The 22163-nt window shown below is 36.2% G+C and overlaps 2 protein-coding genes across 7 annotated transcripts; both read right to left on the reverse strand.

Moving 5' to 3' along the window:
• Positions 1-128: 128 nt before the first annotated feature.
• Positions 129-5874, reverse strand: LOC111796837 (cellulose synthase A catalytic subunit 1 [UDP-forming]). 2 transcript variants are annotated; one of them, XM_023679612.2, is made up of 14 exons: positions 5634-5873; positions 4791-4986; positions 4533-4714; positions 4335-4455; positions 4056-4242; positions 3706-3972; positions 3252-3597; positions 2919-3056; positions 2706-2831; positions 2356-2568; positions 1976-2234; positions 1706-1902; positions 1246-1596; positions 129-1052 (listed from the first exon to the last, which is right to left on the reverse strand). In XM_023679612.2, exons 1-14 carry the CDS (start codon positions 5712-5714, stop codon positions 468-470), a joined length of 3249 nt encoding a protein of 1082 aa, XP_023535380.1. In that variant the 5' UTR covers positions 5715-5873; the 3' UTR covers positions 129-467. The 2 variants fall into 2 exon arrangements, with proteins under 2 accessions (XP_023535380.1, XP_086980643.1); XM_087124517.1 differs by having other exon boundaries at positions 2706-3056; positions 5634-5874.
• Positions 5875-7594: 1720 nt separating this feature from the next.
• On the reverse strand, positions 7595-21627 carry LOC111796836 (uncharacterized). Of its 5 annotated transcripts, none has more exons than XM_023679608.2 (19): positions 21471-21627; positions 20447-20807; positions 20041-20289; positions 18871-19061; positions 18619-18790; positions 17524-17661; positions 17258-17447; positions 16657-16781; positions 16148-16321; positions 15917-16027; positions 15459-15578; positions 15195-15351; positions 13408-13571; positions 13230-13316; positions 12298-12626; positions 11685-11766; positions 10018-10157; positions 8758-8992; positions 7595-8366 (listed from the first exon to the last, which is right to left on the reverse strand). In XM_023679608.2, exons 2-19 carry the CDS (start codon positions 20735-20737, stop codon positions 8034-8036), a joined length of 3288 nt encoding a protein of 1095 aa, XP_023535376.2. In that variant the 5' UTR covers positions 20738-20807; positions 21471-21627; the 3' UTR covers positions 7595-8033. The 5 variants fall into 5 exon arrangements, with proteins under 5 accessions (XP_023535376.2, XP_023535375.2, XP_086980644.1 ...); XM_023679607.2 differs by having other exon boundaries at positions 16657-16802; XM_087124518.1 differs by lacking the exon at positions 21471-21627 and having other exon boundaries at positions 16657-16802; positions 20041-20270; positions 20447-20587.
• Positions 21628-22163: the final 536 nt, after the last annotated feature.

Below are 22163 nucleotides of genomic sequence, written 5' to 3' on the forward strand. Positions count from 1 at the left end.
TTTGTTATATCATTCCTCACCTATATGAACACTAGGATATATCTGAAATAGTTGAAATTATCCATGCTAGATAGAATAGATTTCTGTGGCTGAAAAACTGTGATATTGAATCCTTGAACACGAGGAAGTATTTAAATTATAATTTCACTGTCATAATAATTCGGAAACATTTAGAAAAAAGAACAAAGAAAATCATTGACGGTTTGTTCATACAAACTCTCCTGATATAAATAATTCCTTTATCTATTTCCATTAAACAAATGAGACTTCACAATAATGCACAATAATATTATAACATACCAATACAACTTCAATACACACCTACAAATTCTGGTGTAAAGGTCATCCTTTTCTCATTATCCTCAAATTGGTTCATTCCTGGGGGCTCTTCACAATGCCTTGATTTGTTTCTTGTCATATTCACAGGAACGTCGCCATACCACGGGACAAAACTATGATGTAACTGTCTAGCAATTGACACCACATTGACCATTGGCAGCCTTGGTCGCAGCCGAGGTGAATGGATCGATTCGCACCCAGAGCAAGGAGAAAATGGAAGCGAGGAGAATGGACCAGACAATGACAATGGTAGGTGTACGGTTTTGCCTTCCTAGTAAACCCTTTAGGAAAGGATATAAATGGACAATAACCCACAATGCAAAGAACAGCTTACCAAAGAGAGGGCCCCAAGACTGGTAGCCACTGTTAATGGCATACGAAACACCTGCCACTATACCAACCATATTCATAATAAGGACAGTGGTGGGAGGGATGAGGAGAGAAGTCCATTTGAACACATAAAGCTCTGCAAAATCCCCATCTTCATCGTTGGCCTTTGACGTCACAGTGAAGTTCGTATCGATTCCAGCAAGAACCTTTAAGAGACCCTGGAAGACGGCGAACAGATGAGCTGAAGTTCCACCAATGACCCAAAATTGTTCGTTCCTCCACCAGTCTTCAATGCTAACCCCACTCCATCTGAGTTCGAGAATACCCGTTGCAAAGATAGAGACGAAAAGGAGAATGAACCACATACTGGCAAAGTTGCTTATCTGCAAGTTAGGTAATGAAAACAACACGTTACTTTAAATTGGAAAATGGAATCGTTATCTCATCACAAGTTACAGGATATCGATTATCATCATTGTTACGCATACTATCGAAATTTATGGAGTCCCACATTTAGTAGATCAGATAAAACAAATGATCAAGCTTTAGTTTCAAAGATAGAAACTACCAAATTACCTCAGGAATGATGAACTTTCCAGTCAAAAGACAAAACGCAGGAAGCATACAGTATGCAATCAGTGGAATTGAGGTGATAGGGTAAACGATAGTATTGATGTATGCTATTCTCTCCAAAAGCTTTAGCCTTCCATTGTAGCCATACCAGATAGGACAATGCCTGCTGAGCAAGATTTCTATGGAACCCAATGCCCATCGAAGCACCTGGTTTAAACGATCAGAAAGATTGATAGGAGCAGATCCCTTGAACGCCGGGCGTGGAGGCATGCAGTAAATCGATATCCACCCACGAGCATGCATCTTAAACCCAGTCAAAATATCTTCTGTCACAGAACCATAGATCCACCCAATCTAAAAGCAAAAAAAAAAAAAAAAAACCAGGTGTTAGATCCGAGTTCATCATCTTTGAAGCTCTCTTAAGAACACGGGTGGACGACATGAATTGCTCGTAGCAACTAACCTCTTTGCCCCATTCTGTCTTATCTTCATACCCACAACTGATGACATGAATTGCTTCTTTTAGAAGAGTTGCAGGATTGGTTGAAGGTGGAATACCTCCCATTTCCATGAAAGTGGCTGCAATGAAAACTGGAGATTGGCCAAAGCGCTTCTCTAAACTCTTCTGAGACATCAGGAGCGACCTCTCATCATCATAACCTGAAAGCCACAGCAAATAAGGTGAACATTCTGTTTTATAGAATAAAGAGTGAGTTCTTTGAGGAAAACCTACCTTCAACGCCTTCCTCGATATCTTCCATATTAAAGATAGGAATGGTAGACTCAGTCCTCTTTGCAGCTCTCTTTTTGTCTATGTACTTCTTGTTCCTGCCCTTCTTTCTTGAACCACAACAACTCTTAATGATAATATTTGGTTCCAAATCTGCCTCGGTCAGAACCGGATCATAACCATATAAAGCTTGTCGATTGAAACAACAACCCGTTCCCACATAGACCGGACCCTGGAGGCCATCTAACCCCTTCAAGTTTATCTGAAAAGTATAGCAAGATTGAATACAACGTCAACGACAAGTAACAAGGAAAAAACCAAAAGCAACAAAATTACAAGGAGATATATGATTGAAATGCTTGATGACAGGTAAAATAGCCTACGTCGAAAAAGACAATGTTGCGATTGGCATATCGATCGTGCAAATCAATGCCATCGAAACGTTGTGGGAATTGTACATAACATGTTTTCTTCCCATACGCAGGATCCATCATGAAACACATGGCTTCCTTGAGAGCCTTGCTGTTGTTGAAGTAGTGATCACAATCGACATTCAAAAGATATGCTCCATTAGTAAGCACAGCAGAAACTCGGATCTGCAATAAGATGAAATCAAATCATTAAATAATCACAGAAAACCACAAAAATGAACTTATTATAAGTCAATTTCTTCTTATAACTAATAATTTTGTTAATTTCTTTTATCTTTTATCATCAAAGAAAAATGACTGACCAGTGCATTCATGGCTCCTGCTTTCTTGTGGTGCTGGAAGCCTGGTCGTTTTTCACGAGAAACATAAACAAGTCGTGGTAGTTCATTGCCATCAGTATCAAGACCTCCACTGTGGCCTAAGAAAACCTGCATTTGAACATACACAATATCAATATTACCCCTCGAAAAAGGATTCAAAAGTGTCAAAACAAACAATTTGAATGCTTGGGAAACCTGTATCATTCCAGGATGATCCCTGGGATTGTTTCCTGGCCATGGCGTTCCATCCTGCATGGTCCAACCTTCCTCAGGCATCTTTTGTGCTTTGGCAACAAGCGCATTGATCCGAACCTTGAATTCTTCATACTCTCTCTGCGAAACAACACATTAACTTTTCATGTGTATCAGAAGATTAAAAATTATTTATCCATCTTTGGCCTTCCAAAATTAGACGACTAAATGTAATTCGAAAGCTAAATGAAGAACCCGTGCTACAAAAGAAAGTGCATATCAAACAATGGACACAACTACGAGATTATGAAATCGTCATTTGTATGGTTTTCTTACTTTCATTGATCGTCGCTCTTTGACAAAGGAAGGTTGAATCTTGTCTTTTAAATAGTCAATTTTTTGGGCAAAATAAAACTCAGGGGCCCTTGGCTCAATATTGAACTTCTTGCAAAAGGGCACCCACTTCCTGGCAAATTCTGCAGTTTCAGAGAGGGATTCAAAAGTAAGCATTGCTGAACCGTCATCCGATACATAGCAGGAGACTTTGTCCACTGGATAGTCCACAGAAAGTATGGAAAGCACAGTGTTTGCTGTGATAAGTGGAGGCTCTTTGAGTGGATCCACCGTACTAACAAAGACATCAACAGGAGCTAACTGTGATGGTTCTCCTTCACGATCGTATCTGCACGGTGAAGGCAACAATTGATCAACTTAATAGTAGAACTAATTGTCATTGATCTTCCAAACCAAACCCATTTGATTCGACCATATGCAGAAAAACTATACCGACCTTAGCGCGAGTCTCTCAAGGTAGGTCTCGCGATTGACAGGAGACCATTTTGGAAACTGATCCAGAAGCCAGGAAAGGGCAAACCAAACTTCACAAATAACTGATGTTAACCACAATGGGTATGCATCCTTCACAGGGTGAGTCAAACGGTACTGTAAGAAGAAGCCCAGAATAATAAGTCGGAGTATGATCACAACACGATACGGGGTCAAGTGAGAAGATGGAATAGGAACGACACGACTCAGAGGTTGTCTAGCATCATCGGCCCTGTAAAATAAATAAATGAAGTCAACAAAATTAGCATCACTGACATTTAAGTAAAGAAATAAATAAATAAGTGAAGTACTTACATTTGAAGTTCTTCTCCATTTGACCCAGTGCCCTCCATGTCCCCCTTCCCTTCAGTGTACCTACTTGTCATCTGCATCATGTTTTTGTCTTGTTTCAGTTTCCAACCTTCCACTCTTTCCTTCCAGTCAACATTCCCAAGGCCATAAGAATTCAGATCCTTTGATGGGTCTACAATTCTCACAGGAACTGTGATATGAACAAAAAAAGCCATTAGTTCAAACCCAAAGCAACAAAAAATGCTTCCTCAAAGATCATGAAAAATTCCAGCTTCTTCATACCTGGCTGCCGTGGGTCGACATATGGATGTGAGTGCATATGCTTATCTGGAGGACCCAGAGGACCAGATGTGGTTCGCACCGATTGATTGTCAGGGGTAGCACAAGGAATTTCGCCCGAAACCTAAAGAAGCAAAATGTTAAACCATGAATGTAAAACTCAACATATCCAAATGCATTATGGAATTGATAAATTCTTACTGATTGGCCATTGGTAAGAAGTGGTATAGGCTGTTGAGATTCATGTCTTGCAGAGGTCGATAGTTCAGCATCTTCCCCTTGCCAATGTCGTTTTGTTTTGCTACTTCCTTGGACGTAATTAAACTCATTCTCAATGTCATCCACATCATCTTCATCATCATCACCATCGACACGAGGACTCCCTGAAACGAAATGACAGATCATTGAGTGTTTTATACTCAAATTTATCAGAAAGGACACATGAAAACTCAATCAAACCTTTGTGCCTCTTGTATCTAGTCTTGCACTGAGGGCAAGACTGGTTCCCGTCTTTTCTCTCGTACTCGTAACACGGACGACAAACGGGAAACGCACATTCATTGCAAGCAACAAAGACGTCACCAGAGGCCGTAAGACCAACTGTGTCACAACATATTTGACATGTTTGGCTGTTCATATTCTTCAGAGGTTTAGGCTGCATCGTCCAAACAAGAATGGATAAATCACAATGTCAGAGGCCATGACTAAGAACAAAATGCAAAATAATGTACAGATCTCATCTAAGAGATACAAAAGCAGATCTATGGCACTTTCACAAGAAGCACTAGCAAATCAAGTCGAGCTCTATAACAGTACTGAAACATGAAGTCAATAATGACAAAGATTGATGAACCATCAAAAGAAAAACAACAAAGAAGTGAAGGGGAAAAGTGCCAAATAAGAACCAAACTGCCATAAGTGTAAATCGAAACCCCGAACGCGAAAATCCAAATAATGAAGGAAAGAAAGCAACCGATTGTCCATCATCCGCTAAGACATTGGAGATTAAGCTCAATCATCAATAAGTATCAAATCAACACTCGGATCCACATTTTCTAGGGTAGAAAAAGCATAAGGGATCTAGTTCTATATGATCAAATAAGTAGCAATCAGTTCCAAATTCACTAGAAAAACAAGATCGCAAACGCGAAGAGGAAGAAAAAAACCCACATCTGAACTTCTACTTCACAGATCAACACACCACACAAGTGACTAAGATCATAAAATCAAGAACGAGAAACAAAATAAAGTGTTAGAAGATGGAATTAAATGTTGATGAATTGAATGTCAGTGAAGACTAACCCCACTATCGGAATCGTGGCGAATCCGAACAAGCTCATTCCTCTTGTAAGATCCAGCCACCAGGCCCGCATTTGCTTCCATCTTGTCGGAATTCCTTCAGATTCCGAACCAGAAGCAGATCTCAAGAGGATTAGAAGGCCCGAATGAGAAGAAGAGATGGATTTTTTTCCCTCAAATCTTCGCCCATTCAGTACGCCATCTGTATCTAGCTTTACTCGGAACCAGCTGCTCTTTATCGTCTCATTACTATTTTATAATTCCCTTTTTGTCTTTTTTTTCTTCTTTTTTTAATAAAAAATTTCCGTCTCTGGGGTCCCTTACTCGCTACCGGATCGACTGGTTTCCAGTCGGCTCCAGTCGGCTCGGTAAGCCACGGGAATTTTGGATACTTTCGTAATTGGTGACGTGTCGAGAGATCATTGGGTGGAGAGCGAAAATTTAGGTCGTTAGTTGACTTTTGAAAAGCTAGCCAATGAGTTCGTTACACGTGGAAGGTTTAGTTGAACTGTTGCTGTCGAGGTGGAAGGATAAGTAATAATTTAATTACAGAAAAAGATGAAAAATAAATTGTTTTTGCTGTTGACAGGCTGTACTGAGAGACACCGGGAATTGTCGGTAGCTTCGAACCTAATGCTTGTGGTTGTCGGTGGACTCGATTATTGCAAGCTGTGAGCTGCAAAATGATCTATCTCAGTTGGCTTCTCTCAGTATTTCGGCTCCATACACGTGTATTTTTCTTTCTCTCTCACTAATTTAAAATAATCAAATTAATTTAAAGAAAAACTGAACTATCTTTTTTTTATTTTTTTTATTTTTTTTACAATTTTGGACTAATTAAAAGGAAAAAAAAAAATTCAATAACTAAAACATATATTTGTACAAATTTGTTGACAATAAAATTAAATTTTATGATGAAAATAATTATAAATCACTATCTACTCTAATGGTTGATATAATCTCTACCACGAAACACAACTATATATACTTCAAAGACTTTTTAACCTCTAAATTCTCTATTTTCATTGTACTATTTTAACTTTTTAACCTCTAAATTCTCTATTTTCATTGTACTATTTTTTACTCTATATTAGATACGAGTAAAAATCTTATAGATTGTCATCTCAACTCTGAATGATTTTGTCAATTTTTGGACATTAATTCATAGTCATTACAACATATGGGCCACTCTTCATTTAATAGAATAATATATCCTAACACACAAGCAATTAAGTTTGGTGGATTCAATTAATCTCGTTCTAATTAATTGCATAAATTATAAAATTGAATAATTGCCAATTTGTTCATCTTGAGTTCGATTAATTCAATTTAAATTTTAAACGTAATGGGCAAGTTCAATATCTAATTAGATCAATAGCACCCCTAATTAATGCAACATACATTATATTAATGACAATTTTGCCCTTTAAACTCGGCCTATAATAAAGTCACATATATCAGTAAGGTTAAACCTTTTCGTAATTTCACCTATTCCAACACAGATTTTTGTCTACAAGGGATATTTTTAGGACCGACAATTGAGACAATGATAGAAGAAAGAGAAAGCGAAAATGACAACATAACAAAGCAGCCACTTTTATTCTAAAAGAAACACATGCTTGCCGCCATAATATATCATTCTATTAATCAGAGAAACAAAGTTGAGGGCATTATGATTAGACACAGACATTGCTGCATTTTAAATAGATATTCAAAGTGCAATTATTATCGAAACGTTTGTTTGCATATTACCACCGTCGTTCTAATTTGGCACAGGCAACTTTAAGCATGATTCAACTAGTTGAGGTATTATAACATCGAGGTGTAAAGAAAAGGACCATTAACTTGACACGTCTAATGCACATACAAACACGAGGCATGTGTATTCAAATCCCTACCCCTACAGCCCTACTCTTATTGTGAAAAAAAATCTAAAACAAAACAAGAGGCACGTAGAATATCAGTGGCAAAACTACAAATCAATGCAGGTTTTTCACGGTGAACGAAGCAAATGATGAGTTCTTTTAAAACACAAAAGAAATGGCGTACCTCTTTTCCCATAATCAGCTTTGTAAATGTTCTACAACACACGGACGAAGTAGTAGCTACCTGTCAAGCCGCAACACAATGAAAACTCTCCAAATTGATGTCAGAACACATACATCTAAATGTGTTTTAGAAAGTATAAAAGCTGCTGGGATGGTCACGTGGTAAAAATGGCTCAGCCTTGTAACACTCATAAGATCTAATTCTCGCCCTATTTTGCAGTTGCACGTAATCTATGGCAAGTTTAGTGGCTAAATCAACCATGAAAAATCTGAACCTTTTTTGAGAACCGAGAAAACGGGAGCAACTGGTCTAATGCCAGATCTTAAACACAGGCTGGTGTTTGTGTTGGTCTTCTCAGTGTCTGTGAGAGTGCTTTCGACCCCGGAAATGGGGCTCTCCCTTCTCCCTAGTCCTTCTCTGTAAAATCCTCAAGGCTAATGAAATGGCTCCGATGGCGGCCATGGCATAAAAGACTTTATATGGAGACAAGGCCAGGCTACACATGTAGGCATAATATCCAGCAACTAAATAGATGAAGTCCAGTCTGATTTCGCTCCGAGATATACCGAAGAAAGAAAATAAATAGGAATTGAACTCGGGTTTTGAATTGCAGACACCGTGGAGGATAACTCCAGCGCAAAGAAATGAATCCAGCAACCATGGAAATCTCTGATTTGTTCCTACTCTCTGCAACCCCAAAGAATAGGCAATGTGAAAACCCACAAGATGTTCAAATGCAAGGTGAAAAAACCAGAGCTGTTTTTCTTTAGAGAGGAGAATGGAGGGTAACTCAAAAAATTCAGGAACTTGACTTGAATGTGCAAAAAAAACCATGCTGTCATGTAGCAAATAATGTTTTTTTTGTTCTTTATCCACTTAAACAGATAACTTTTTTTTTTTTTTTTTGGTCAAAGACGAGATACTGGAATCATTCTATCCTATCAAATCAATACAATGGCTCAAGTGTTATTCTTCTTTTTTTAAATGGTCAAATATAGGAACTATGCCTGCTAAACATTTAGATGAAAAGAATATCTTATCAAACAGATTCAGGCAGCCATTCGTTTCATAATCATACCTGCAACCAAGCAACAAGTGAAGGTGCAAACATAACTGCTGCCACAAGATGCAAGATCAATAAGCCGTGACAATGATGAAATATCTCCAATTGTGTTTCCGCAAAACTTTTTGAAGAGCTAGGACTGGTGGAAAGGGTGTCTTCAATAGACTCCTTCAAGTTCAATTTATCGAGCGATGGAAATGTAAATTGTTGAGAACCATTTCCACCTTGTAATTTTTTGCTTCTTACATGGCTGCGAAAGGAAGCTGTCAAAAAACTGATACAAACATGGAGCAACACTTGGGATCGGCATAGTAAAAACTGAAAATCTCTACTCAGGTAGGTAAAAGAGAGTAGACAGGTATAAGAGAAGAGAAGGTAGCTTCTTTCATATGAACCAAGACATCAATATGAAGTTCAAGAACGATGGATTTCCTTTATTCTTAGATGGTTACAAATTTTGGGTGGATGATAATTTAGAGTTATGGTGTTTCATTTCCATTTTAAGATTTTTTTATTTATTTTAAGGTTACACTTACATAGTGGCTAATTATGGTCATAAAGTATGAAATTTACAACTTTGGAAATACCTCATGGAAAATCAAGGTTTTTTTTTTTAGGCTATAAAAAGGCATATATGTTGTCTTTGTAAGGTGGGGTGCATGTTTAGAATCATTCAAGCTTGACATAATCTTGCTTGTGGAGTGATTCGAATCTCAAACAAGTGTTTTTACCTTGAGATATTCGATCAACAAGGTAATCCAAATCTTACTTTTCCTTAGAGTGATTCCTTATCGTTTTCAGGTTTTTGAATATATTTAGATCTAAAGGTCTTGTTATTCAATAAGGTTTAGATCAAATTCCTAAGAGTTACAATCATTTGGAATAAAATCAAATTGATTGGGAGGTTTTAGCATTTGTGAATTAGGGGTTTACATAGCCAAAGAGTTTATGAGGGTTCTTAGATTCCTAGCTATACCATATCATTCTCTAAGATTGCAAGTATTGTACAATCGCAGTCTTTCAACATATGACTTTTGGTGGAATCTTGAACTTCATATTTGATGATTCATTTCAGGTTTAACAAATCATTGCATTTCTTAGAAAAGTCATTTTAAGGTTTCCAGCTCAAGAAGACGAAAATAATGATAAAAATGGTCAACTTACAAGTACCTGGACATTTCAGGTTTAGTAAAACATTGCATTTCTATAATTCATTTTAAGGTTTCCCCCACAAGAAGACGAACATAATGATGAAAAGGGTCAACTGACAAGTACCTGGATAGGGCGTTGTGACAACAGAAGGCATGGAAAACGAGTAGCAAAAACAATCCAACGGCTGGATGAATAAAGCATGCCAAGGTAATAGCAGAAAGTGCAGTAGCCAGTAAAGGATGGACTCCCAACACCCTTATAACCTAGTGTAAAATGAATTAGATGATAATCAAATTGGAAATCTTGATCATAACCATACACTATCGAAATAGACGAAAGTTAAGTTAATGGACAATAAGGGACAACAAATTCTATGCTTCTCAGAATTAGATTCTTCCGTTAAATATGAAAAACATAAATTTGACCAAGCTCCTTTTCAAGTACTAATATGTTAAGAGCTATTAACATATATGGTAGACCAAGTCATGGATAGCATAGTTTCTAATGGCAACAGATCCAGGATGCACTTGGGAAACTTGTTTGGATACTCAAGGTTCATTGCATCAAACACGCTAAGTACCGCTTAATGGGAAAATTTGAAACCCAACACAAAAGTGATCTTTCAGTTCATTTTTGTTTCACAGCGATACGAGTTTTATATATCAATATATATGTGTGTAAACCACACTTTCATTGAGATAGTTGAATGAATATACAAGGACAAAAAAAAAAAAAAAAAAGAAAAAGGAAATCAGCCAAGAACAGAACTCATCATTCCAAAAGAATAAGACTGAGATAATTACAAAAAAAAAAAAAAAAAAAAAAACAAAGTATTAACAAACGCCCATAAAGAGGAAATACATTTAAACGTATCTCGAAGTTCCTTCCCAAACCATTCCACCCCACGAAAAATGTCATTATTCCTCTCAAACCAAATACCCTATAACATAACAAAAAAAAAAAAAAAAAAAAAAAAAATCCAATGAACTCTTCCTTTGTCATGAAAAAGAGGATTCAAGAGCACCTCCTCAAATATCGAACTACACCCTCTATTAAGAGCCAACACAATCCCAAAAGTCTTAAGGAACTGGTTCCACATAGAGCTGATGAAATCATAGTCCATAGTAAATAGTCAAGATCATCTTCCACTCTCCTACAAAGAGCACATCATTGAGACCATAACACTAAGGAGGAAAGCTCCTAGATACGGTCTTGAGTATTCACTCTCCTACGCAAAACATTCCAAGAAAAGAAACACTTTTTTAGGAATTTTAACCTTTCAAATTGAGGAAAACGCAGGAGCTCCCAGAGGGGGCGAATGGATGCAAAGAATCTGAAAAAAAAAAAAAAAAAAAAAAAAATTCCTCAAATGATAGAGAGGAAAAATTCCTCAAATGGCTTCGAAACCCACTATCTGAAGTCCCTTCTCCCAAGACAAGTGACCTAGGCAGAAATAATAGAGAGGAAACTGACAAACTCACATGCCTTACGATCTGTAAGGGGTCAACGAGAACCCAAGGACAGAGAGGAAGAACTATTGAAGGAAGCCAAACCAGAGGCCACCGGATGCAACCTCTTATCCAGGTAAATGTAAACACGCTTGAAATATGAGTGAAGGTGATTGCATATTATAGTTATTGGATAACTTGAGCGAAGCACACAACACATGATGACTTGAAATAAAGATGACAAACATTTGAACAAGTCTGGTTTGTCTAGCGAAGATCTAGTTCTAATGTACCTGAAGTGTGAATAATTAAATGCATTTGTTATCAAAGATAAAATCATACCTTTGATGATTGAAAACGTGAAAAGAGTTTGCTAAGCCAACTAAACGGTACAAAGCTGACATTTCCTTCCCACACTTGCCACCTGCAACATTTCAGCCAATCATTTAGGCCCATGAGCAGTAATAGGCTTTCAGAAAGATGCCTAATGTACTCGCTAGTAAGATAACCAAATAATTCAGGTAGAATCAAACTTATTCCTTGAACAAAAACAGCATGAATAAAATACCAAGGACAGCAGTTAAAAATTTAAAGAAGAAAATATTCAATGGTAGAGATTTTTTATTCTGAAAATTGCGAACGCGAAATCATAGTTGGAATCTTAGTAAACACATAAACGGTATTCATAGCCTCTGAAAGTTAACTTGACTACTACTTTCAAATACGAAGGTTACAACCATGATAGGGACCACCAAAACTGTTTGCATTGTGCATACCATGACCTATGATTATTCAGTACCAATACCTTGCTACAACGACCTTCAAATAGCCTACCCTCCCCCCTTAATGTAGTTTCAGTTAAGAAGTTTCTTCTATTATCAGAAAATGCTCAAGATATAATCGATTCAATTAGTGTTCCAGTTCTATGAATTGTACAATGGAGTAACAATCTGACCTTGTCTTGATGAAAACATGCACAACCGCCATAACGTAGAATATCAGCTGGGATACCAAAATCATAGTAATGACAGTAGCATTTGCAAACGAATAACAGACCACTGAAACTGTGGTGAAGATAGCCAAAGGAGGTAATGGTTGAGAGGTTAAAAGTGAAAGGAACACAGATAGTAAAATCGGTACAATGACCAAATAAAGAAATGGGAATGGTATTCTCAAGTTGGACTCTACAGCAGTCAGCATTGAGGGTACAGGAAAATCATGATTCCATGCTTGCGCTTGCCGCATCAGTGCAAAAAATATAACAACAATACAGAAACCAACTATCTGCAAGAAAATAATGGATAATGTAAGATTTTTAAAAATCCTTGGAATCCATAAGATAAATCTAATGCATGTATGTGAGAGACGAGAGAAAGGAAAAGGTTCAAAAACACATCATAGACTTAAAAGGGTGGAAGAATACTAGAAGAGAAGCAGCTGAAAAGCATAACAACTGAAAATCAAGATTGGCACTCAGTGCTGTTACTTTTTAAAAATAAATGTGAATAACATTTACGCCAGCTGACACAAGAGTCGCACTCAACAGCTAGCAATTAGCAAAAGACTAGATGAGTCACCATAAAACTCTCCAATCAGTTTTTTCTATAGTTACCACACAGCTCACAGGAACATGTAACAATTAGAACATCGTCCAAAATTTTACCAAATACAGTTCCATTTGACTCACACGATCCCAACTTTGTACACAAGTGAATGTATCTATAAGAATTTGTCCAATGCAGGAGAGAAGGAAATGTCATAAACCATGAAGCATAAAAGTAAAATAAATATATGCAGGACTCTTTTTCACCGGGAATAATGTAAACATTTAGTGGCTAAAGAAATAAGCAAATACATTAAGGACATACAAGCAAATAAGATTTTAACCTGTGAATTATATATAAGTAAAAATCTACCAGCTGCTGCACTGAGAGAAACAACAATGCTTGTTTTGTATGAACAGTGAGGATCTACCTGTATAGATGAAAGGAGTTACCAAGATCAAATTTTCAGATTATTATTACATAAGAAAAGATAAAAGAAGAATTCTGGAGAAACTTCATACCAACAATAGAACGGTTGTTTTCTCAGATCCTGCACTAGAACTCCAGAGTGCTGGTGAGGAATCAACGAGAATTGTCTCACTCTGAACATTTGGGAAAATATGAAGTCCAGATATGTCATCCCAAGCAAGTGCTACAGGTGGGAAACAACGCAGTCTGCACAGTCCTGGATTATCAAGAAAGTGAAACAGGGTGGATAAATAATTACATGCAAATGACATTTTAGCTTTATCACAACTCTCAACAATAGGGAGTTCCTTTCACAAGTCCACAATGGGTCGCAGAAATAAAATACCTAATAGAAGTTTGCAGTCATGACAACATGAGCACTGCCGAAGTTTAAACCCTAAACTTAGTTAGGAAACTTGTGCTCTTCAATGATCGCAATATGAAGTGTATATACATGATATTTTGACTACTTACACAGCAAATTGAGGAATAATAAGAGATCTTTCAAACGAATGTCAGTTTCCTCCCGTCATTTTCTTTTCATAATATGTCCACTTTTACAATTAAGAGTGCTGGAAACACTTGGGAAACTGTTTTTTTTTTCTTTTTTTTCCTTTCAAATGTGTACAAGGCTAGAGCATGCAAAAGCCAAATGAGCAAGAAAACATCTAATCGTCAATAATTAAAGAAAGGTCCTAGTTACAAATCAACTTATGTAAAGCAAACCAATAGGAAATGAACTCCACTCCGTCTCCTAAAAAGACTATCATAATTCTTTCAACCTCCGTAAAAATGGCTCTCATAGCATTTAGCAATAATAATGATTTATGGGATGGTTAAGACTTACAATGGTAAATGAGAACAAGCAGAGATGATAATGTAAATTTCAAGGAGAAGCAATCAGCTGGTGGGAGGTTAAAAATGATAATAATAAATTATTCAGGGACCTTTTAGACCTATTCTTAAAAACTCAAAAACTCGTACAATTTGAAACCTTAGGGACCAAATGCACCTATTGCTGAAAACTCAGGACTAAAAAGGTAATTTTTTCGAAGTTTTTTGATGGTTGGTGATCAGTTCAGGTTTTCTTTGAAAGGTTTGAAGTAGCTATTAGTTTCCAGTTTCGGGAGAGAGCCTTATCCATAGCTTCATCATTCATTTGCAAGCTCTCTAAGTCTTTCAGAAGAAGATATTAGAAAAATTCTTTGGTCTCTAAATATTTATATATTTTCATGGCTAATCTCTAAATGGTTGAATTGGTTGTTTGTAATTTTTTTCTTTTTCCCTCCCGCAGGGGATTTGTAACCCTTGAACATTCTTTTTTATTATTATTATATAACCAACAAGTTGTTTCTTGTTCAAAGATAATACAGAGGAAACTCCATCTTATACTTATCCCACTAGAATATTCATCAAAGTTCCCATCCACGAGGAAGAGGATGTATAAAACCAAGAGAATAAGAAATTTGCATATGTATATGTATGGCATATATATGTGTGTGCACGTATGTATGTTTGTATTTTGAGTTCTACAAGTGGAGATAAGAGATTTGAACCTATAACCTTTTTTGTTCTCTCTTTGTTATTTCTTTTTGTATTCCATTATGTTATCTTTTTGCTCTCTTGTGGAGTTTATATCTTTGAGCATTAGTCACTTTTCACTTATTCAATGAAAAGTTTCGTCAATGTTCAAAAAAACAGAAACAAAGACAAAAAATGAAGGAAAGATAGAAATCCACGTCTAAAATATAAATTTATGCATTGCAAGTTACATTATAGATAGGAAAGATACATAAAAAAAAAATATGACAGAATATATGCAAGAAAGTATTAAGCTTACTATTGTTTTCGACATCACCCGCTTGATCATCTGGAAGTCCAGAACTCTTAATTCCGCACCCTGTTGTTTCAAGTTGCAAGGTTACTGGAAGAAGCCCTAAGCTAATGGGGAATGATAAGTTCAAAACCAGGGAATGATCCTCCTTCATAAATATGTCCTACACCACATTTAATTTTAAAATAGTCCAGTCATCAAGTTGATACTAAGTGAGACACTAAGCTTATTTTGTAGCACTTCAAGAAAGCATCTTCATGAGGTATTTACATCATTATAGTACTTGGAAAGAAGCATCGACCAAGGTGAGATTTCCACCCTCCCTGCATCAGGATTAAAGAATTGCCCAACTGCCATGGAAACTGCAGGCGGAGGTCTGCCTGAAACAGTCTGAACATCAAATAGTTACAATACATGCGACTAAATAATATATATTGCTCTTTTTGGTAAAACGAAATGCTAATTTTGCTCTGTTTACGAAAAGAAAAGTAGAATCCACACGCTTAAAATTATTCAAAGAAGAAACCAGGTTGTAAGCATTCCACCTAAATCTATAAGAATGAAAAAAGGAATCACGCGGAAAAACACTTCAGAAACTTTTTGTAGTAGAGAGGGAAAACCCCGAACACTTTTTTTTTTTTTTTTTTTTTTTTTTTATAAGACTGAATGGCTATTCTTTTTATGGAAGTAGAAACTAAAAAAATAAAAGACTGCATTAAGATCCATACCGGTCGAGGTGCAACTGAAATTGTAATAAATCTGAAGCCACGCATATCCTCAGGTCCCAACATCAGTACAGCAGAAGGAGGAGCTTGCTCAGTCTGACTCCCAGGTTCAATCTATAACAAGCATAGCACAAATCAATGGAAGAGTAAAATCCCAAGCCGTCATATGTTTGGCCCACAAGTATAAAGATGTCAAAGAAAGAGAAAGATCCACTATGAAAACAATACTAGCACCTGTCTTGGTGCCGGTCCTGAAGGAATTTGCACCATCTTTGAGGTCACTTCAAGAACCCTTTTACTTAAAGGTAAGCTAGCAGACTTTCCCTTTTCAGGCCAAAGATGAAGCCTAACCCCAGAACATGGTAACAGGTTTGTTACAAATACAAAGTGGCTTTTACCATTTGACCCCTACAGAGAATAAAAAATTAGAATCTGTACCCAGGAAATAACGTACACCAAGAAATAAATATTGTAAAACTAATGCGAGGGAAGATGGCCAAAGTAGTGTCAACTTAGATGAGATTTCGAAGGGGGAAATCCTCAAACTTAAAATTATTGAGCGATAATAAAGTTAACAAAGTTCTTAAACAACATCCTGATGCTTCATATTATAAGGATTTAGTAATTAATGCCTTGAAGGACAGACCTCACATCAGGAATATATAACATCGTGCAAGAAATTTAAAAATAACAGGTTGAGTCAAAATTCTCAAGACTGCAGATGAATTATTACTGAAGCTAACCAGATTATTCAAGTCCAACCACCGTCTGCGACCATCCATGGCTAGAACAGTGACAGTACTCGTCTGAATATATAGGTCCCTCTCTAGGCCATCATCACTCCAATAAATGTCTTTTGGACAATCATCTTGAGATAGAACCACAGATCCTGCAATGTACCATTATTGCTATAATTCTTCTAAATACAGAGGTTGTATTGGACAACCTTTTTTGTGTATTGAAACTTCAAAGAAAAGCTAATGAATACATGAAACATTGATCCTGATTCTGTCTTCTAATTTACAACCACAGATCCTATGCAAGAGAACAAAGAATTCTTATAGAAAAGACCAAGAAAAAAACCTCTTGCATGCTAAAGTCTAGAGAATGCTTAACTAGTTAGATCCATGAAGATAAGGGACACCAGAAACAACCTAAGGACTGTTTCTTATCCAAAAAAAAAAAAATGAAGATAAAGGAAAGTGAACTTGTTTTTTTATTCCCAAACATAATATTGATACATGCAATAACTAAAAATTTGATCCATCAATTGAAATGGAATGTTATAAGAGAGAATAAGCAGCAACATAAATGTGCATACACAAAAACAATATAACAAACTACCAGATGCATCTTCCACGTGTTTAGCAGGAAAATGGGCAATTTGCTGAGAAGTGCGTGATTCGGACCTCCAATTGAAACTCTGTGGCATTCCACTATGAAGCATTCTCGTCAATATAGTAAGTCTTTTTCGAGTGTCCAAAAATGGTTGCCCTCTATTGGAGTCTACCAAGCTAAGAAGGGTGTGTGACACCTAGACAAGAAAGAAAACTTTCAGAACAATCTAAAGACAGCTTATTCTTTCAAACTTGAAGAGAATTATCACTCACCTGCACAACTAATTGATTACACCACAAAATCACCTGATGTTCCATTGATAACCACACATTTTTAACACCTGTACTGCTGATCATAAAGCCATGTGTAGGAGGAACAATCCCATCCAGGGATTCTAACTTTGACCTTACCTATACACAAGGATAAATCAACATGCATTGAATATAAAGAAAAACAATAAATTAAACAGAAACATGATACTCTTAAAGCAAACCTTGATAAAGATTTTCTATTTTACAGAATGGCATAAACAGACAAGCCCTAATAACTACAAAACAATTCACAAAGCACACACAATTACAGCTCTAGGAAATTAATTAAGTCCCATTCATTCATCCATCGTCTAAAATTATCTCCTCCCAGCCAAAAGATTACCTCCATGCCAGGTTCATTGTTTAGTTTTTTTTTTTTTTTTTTTTTTTTTTTTTTTTTTTTTTTTTTTCAGGAAAAAAAAAATATAAGAATAATTGCAAAAAGAACTTGAAGCGGCACATTACAAAGATGCGTGACTTATGACTAGAACTACCCTTGCCTTTTTATTCCACTTCAAAGATTTTTTTTCAAGGATTCTTTGATCTCTTTTGATCCAAATACCTAAATAATAGCTTTTATCGTATTAACCCATAAAAGCTTGGCTTTACACTTAAATTTTATTCCACCTAGAAGCTGAAAAACACTGCCCTTTACCGTTTGTCAAAAGCCCAAGAAACATCAGGAGCCTGAAAATCTGTGTTCCCAACACTTACTGTTAAGGATACTTGGAAAAAGAAATGCTTTTGCCTTTCCTCTGCTTTAGAACAAAGATGTTTCTTTTGTACGGTTATATTTAAGCCCTCCAAAATGAACCAAGACCCACCAAGCTAAATGTTAACTTTTGGACTTTCTAATTTCCAAGGCCACAATCCTTCATCAAAATCAAAAGTTAAATGATACAGTCTATGTATCTAAGCCAAATATGCATTTTAATAAATATTCAAGCGAGATATGCATTAGAAAAATACTGTTGTTTTAATAGAACCTAAATGACCAAATGATAGTTATAATTCAAGACAAAGGTCCCACATTGCATTAATCGGTTGTGAATATACCTGGTAATCATTATAACCCCCGGAAATTGAAACTACCACAACATGTGAAAGTGGAGGATCAGATGCAAAATACCCACTTCGAGTTTTTTGAACCTCATAGCCCTTCCTCCATTCCTGATTTACACGAGTGAAGTACCGACCCAAAGATGGTTGCAGTGCTAGAGGAGGTGATCTGAAAAACATGTGAAACCCAAATGAAGTATGAAATTAACAAACCAAAAATGCTCTCAGCATCATCTAAGTGTAACTCACTGATGAGGGCTAGAAAGTGTAAGAACTGTTTCAACGGCTGATTTTCTAAGTCTGGGATGCACGACTGCAGCTCTAGCTACAAACCCACCCATTGAATGGCCAACCAATATCACACTGCTAGGCGAACTTCCAGAGTCAGCAGCCCCTTCTTTTGCCCGGGCATCAAAAGATTCTTTATATTGATCTAAAATCTGCATGCATAACAAGGAAAATTGGCAACCAAGTGGAGAATTTAACAAAATACTCGTTGCACAGACCCACACCATGAAACCTTTATATTAGAATAAAATCGAAACCGACTGAGTAACAGATATTATGTGCATTATTCTTGCATGAAGGAAAAGACAGGAATGAGCTAACATCTGGATTCAAGTCAATCATGAAGATTGCAGAAAAAAATCCAGCAAGATATTAGTTTTATTTTTTATTTTTGTTTTTCTATTTTTTTGAGAGACAAAGATAATTCATTGATAAATTACATGAAAAATCCACCAATTGTGGGTTACAAAAAGGATTTCCAATTGTTTAATAATATAGAAAGACTATAATCAGTAAAAGGGTGTGAACATTTGCACCAATAAGAGAGTTAAACCAAGGAAGCCCTCTAAAGAAACATAATTTTCGTTGAAGATCCGCCCATTTCTCGTGCACCAAGAGACCAAAAAAAAAAAAAAAAGAAACGATTCAAAGCCATCTAAAGTGTTTTCACATTTTCCTTAAAAGGGTGTCCAATGAAAATCATGGATAAAATATCAAATATGCTTCCTGGTAGAGCTGGGCTCATCCAAAAGCTGTTAAAATATAATTCCAGCAAGCTAATTTAAAAATAAAGAAATATTCTTGCTTCATTTTTTCATAGCTTCCTATAGAGATGTTGATACATTCTATTTGAGACTGCCTCCACCACTTACATTATTTTTAAAGTTCCATTGTCCCTTTTTCCAGTTAATTTTCGGGAATGGATGGAGAAGCCCGAAAAGAACAAATGAGTGTCATCAATGATGAACATGCTAATGAACAATGGGAGAATGATAGAACAATATTCCTTCCAACCATATAACACATTCATGCACCCACCCTCCCTTTTTATTTTGTGGAAAAGAGGAAAAAAATCTAGAAAATGATGTAATCTGTTGGACAACTATATTTCAAAACTTTTAACAGTAATACCCTGTGGATGGCGTGTACTACATATTCTGCATGTTCTTCGAGTATACCACCATCCATTGCAGAATGTTCACCTTCAAGATCCACTGCAAACCAATCCAACCGACGCGTGTAGTGGTCAGGCAACTGAAGGCCATCCAAATTAGTGTCTGCCCCATCCCCTACCTTTCCTATGGAAGCCTCCTGATAAAAAGTGTGCTCGAGAGGGCCTCCTTGATAAGCCCTATCAGATTCTGCTGCCAAGGATCGCACCTGTTATAAAAAATATATATTTTCCAAAAGGAGAGCGTAACTACTACAGATTAGAAAAAAAATAAAATTTACAATCAATTTCTAACTTTCAATCAAATACATAAAGCAAATATAAAATCAGCGAAATCCATATTATAAAAGAAGAAGAAGACCTTGCCTGCTTGTAGCTACCTCCATTTCCTGGAATGAAAAGGACTGGAACTCCATTAAGTTTCTTAAGATGCTCCTTAAAATCAATCTTCTTCCAACCTTCGTGATACAAATACACCCCATATTTTTCTGACGCTAAGCCCACCGGTGAAGAAATTGGAATATATGTTGGATACATGTACGTCATAATACAACCATTAGCAATTGGTTTTAGAATTCCATACGTAGCAGCAATGCTGATCCATACGGTTGCAGCTATAAGAACAGTAATTCTGATTTTGGCTCTAAGGTCTTGCATCGTTCTGTCAGACTACCCAGTTCTCGTTTAGCTATCTCTACAAAGCTCCCATAAATATCCGTTTCAAATCCTACACAGAACACCACAGAAATCCATAATCCAACTTGTAACCACTCTTTCCCGAACACAAAGCTCCCATAGATTCTTATTTCAATTAATAATCAAGACACGCTACTTTTCTTCGCGATAAAATGCAACAGATATTCAATGAACTTTCATGTTGGTTGGACATGAAAAACCAAAACCAGATGGTTGGATTTAGATCCACTTCGGCAAAAAAACGTGAAGCATTAAGAGTGTTAGTGCCAGAGTAAATGAACTCTCCATGGTTACTAGACCCCACGGTAAACCGCCACACATAAACATGCATAGAAATAGCAACACGCGCAATTAAATAGCAATTAAATACCAACTCTTCGAGACTGAACCACCAAAAATCTAAAAGAAGATAGCATAGAACACAAATAAAAGACATCTACAAACAGCTCGTAATGAACTCAAATTATAAAAAAAAAAAAAAAAAAAAAAAAAAAAAAAAAAAAAAACGGCAAAAGAAATGAAGATCGAGCAAATTTCACATCCAAATCCAACGACGCACGCATCATCAAAGATAAGCAAGATGAACTAAACTCATTAACGGAAAAATTAGGAAATGGATCTGGAGGAAACACCGTGATTACGAACCGCAAGAGCCATCGAAGAATCAAACAGAGTTGAGAGAACGAAAGCTTACCCGGTCCGTGAAGCGCAAAGGAAATGGCGGGAGCATGAGAGTGTGAAGTATTCAGATCGCGATGGATAAATCTCTGAATCAGACCTTCCTTTTTATTTTTTATTCTTTATTTTTTTCAATTATTTCCCTTTTTGAGAGACCCAAAAAAAAGTGGGAAGGAATTTATTTTTTAAAATAGGAAAAATATGGAATAACATAAGAAAGAAAGATTTTAGAGGTTTGACCAAATTTTGACTCCTGATCCACCGTTGCGTTTGCAAACCCAGGTATTGAATTGACGTGGCGATATTTTACTGGTGGGTGAGGCCTCGATACGGGGATTCTATCATCGCCCTATGCCCCGTCCAATGCTGAGTGGGAATTCCATTTTGTCGGGGATAAATAGTTCTAGCTTTAAATTCAAATTTTACTTAAGTATTTGTTTATTTTTTAAATTTTAATTATATTTGTTGTTCAAACCTTTTGAGTAATAATTTTATATATTCATATTAAAATTATATTTTTTTAATATTTCATTACCTAAACGTAAACAAACATCACATCCTATGTGTTTAACTTAAAATAGCAAATAAATAAACAATCATTCAAAAAAAAATGTAAAATTACTATAAATTAACACCAATAAACATCAAATGTATAAAAAAAAGAAGTTTGCAACATGATTATATAATTTTCTTTTTTTTTTTATGAATT

Source organism: Cucurbita pepo, chromosome 6 (assembly GCF_057944985.1).
Source record: "Cucurbita pepo subsp. pepo isolate OVF chromosome 6, ASM5794498v1, whole genome shotgun sequence".
In the NCBI taxonomy this organism is placed as follows: domain Eukaryota; kingdom Viridiplantae; phylum Streptophyta; class Magnoliopsida; order Cucurbitales; family Cucurbitaceae; genus Cucurbita; species Cucurbita pepo.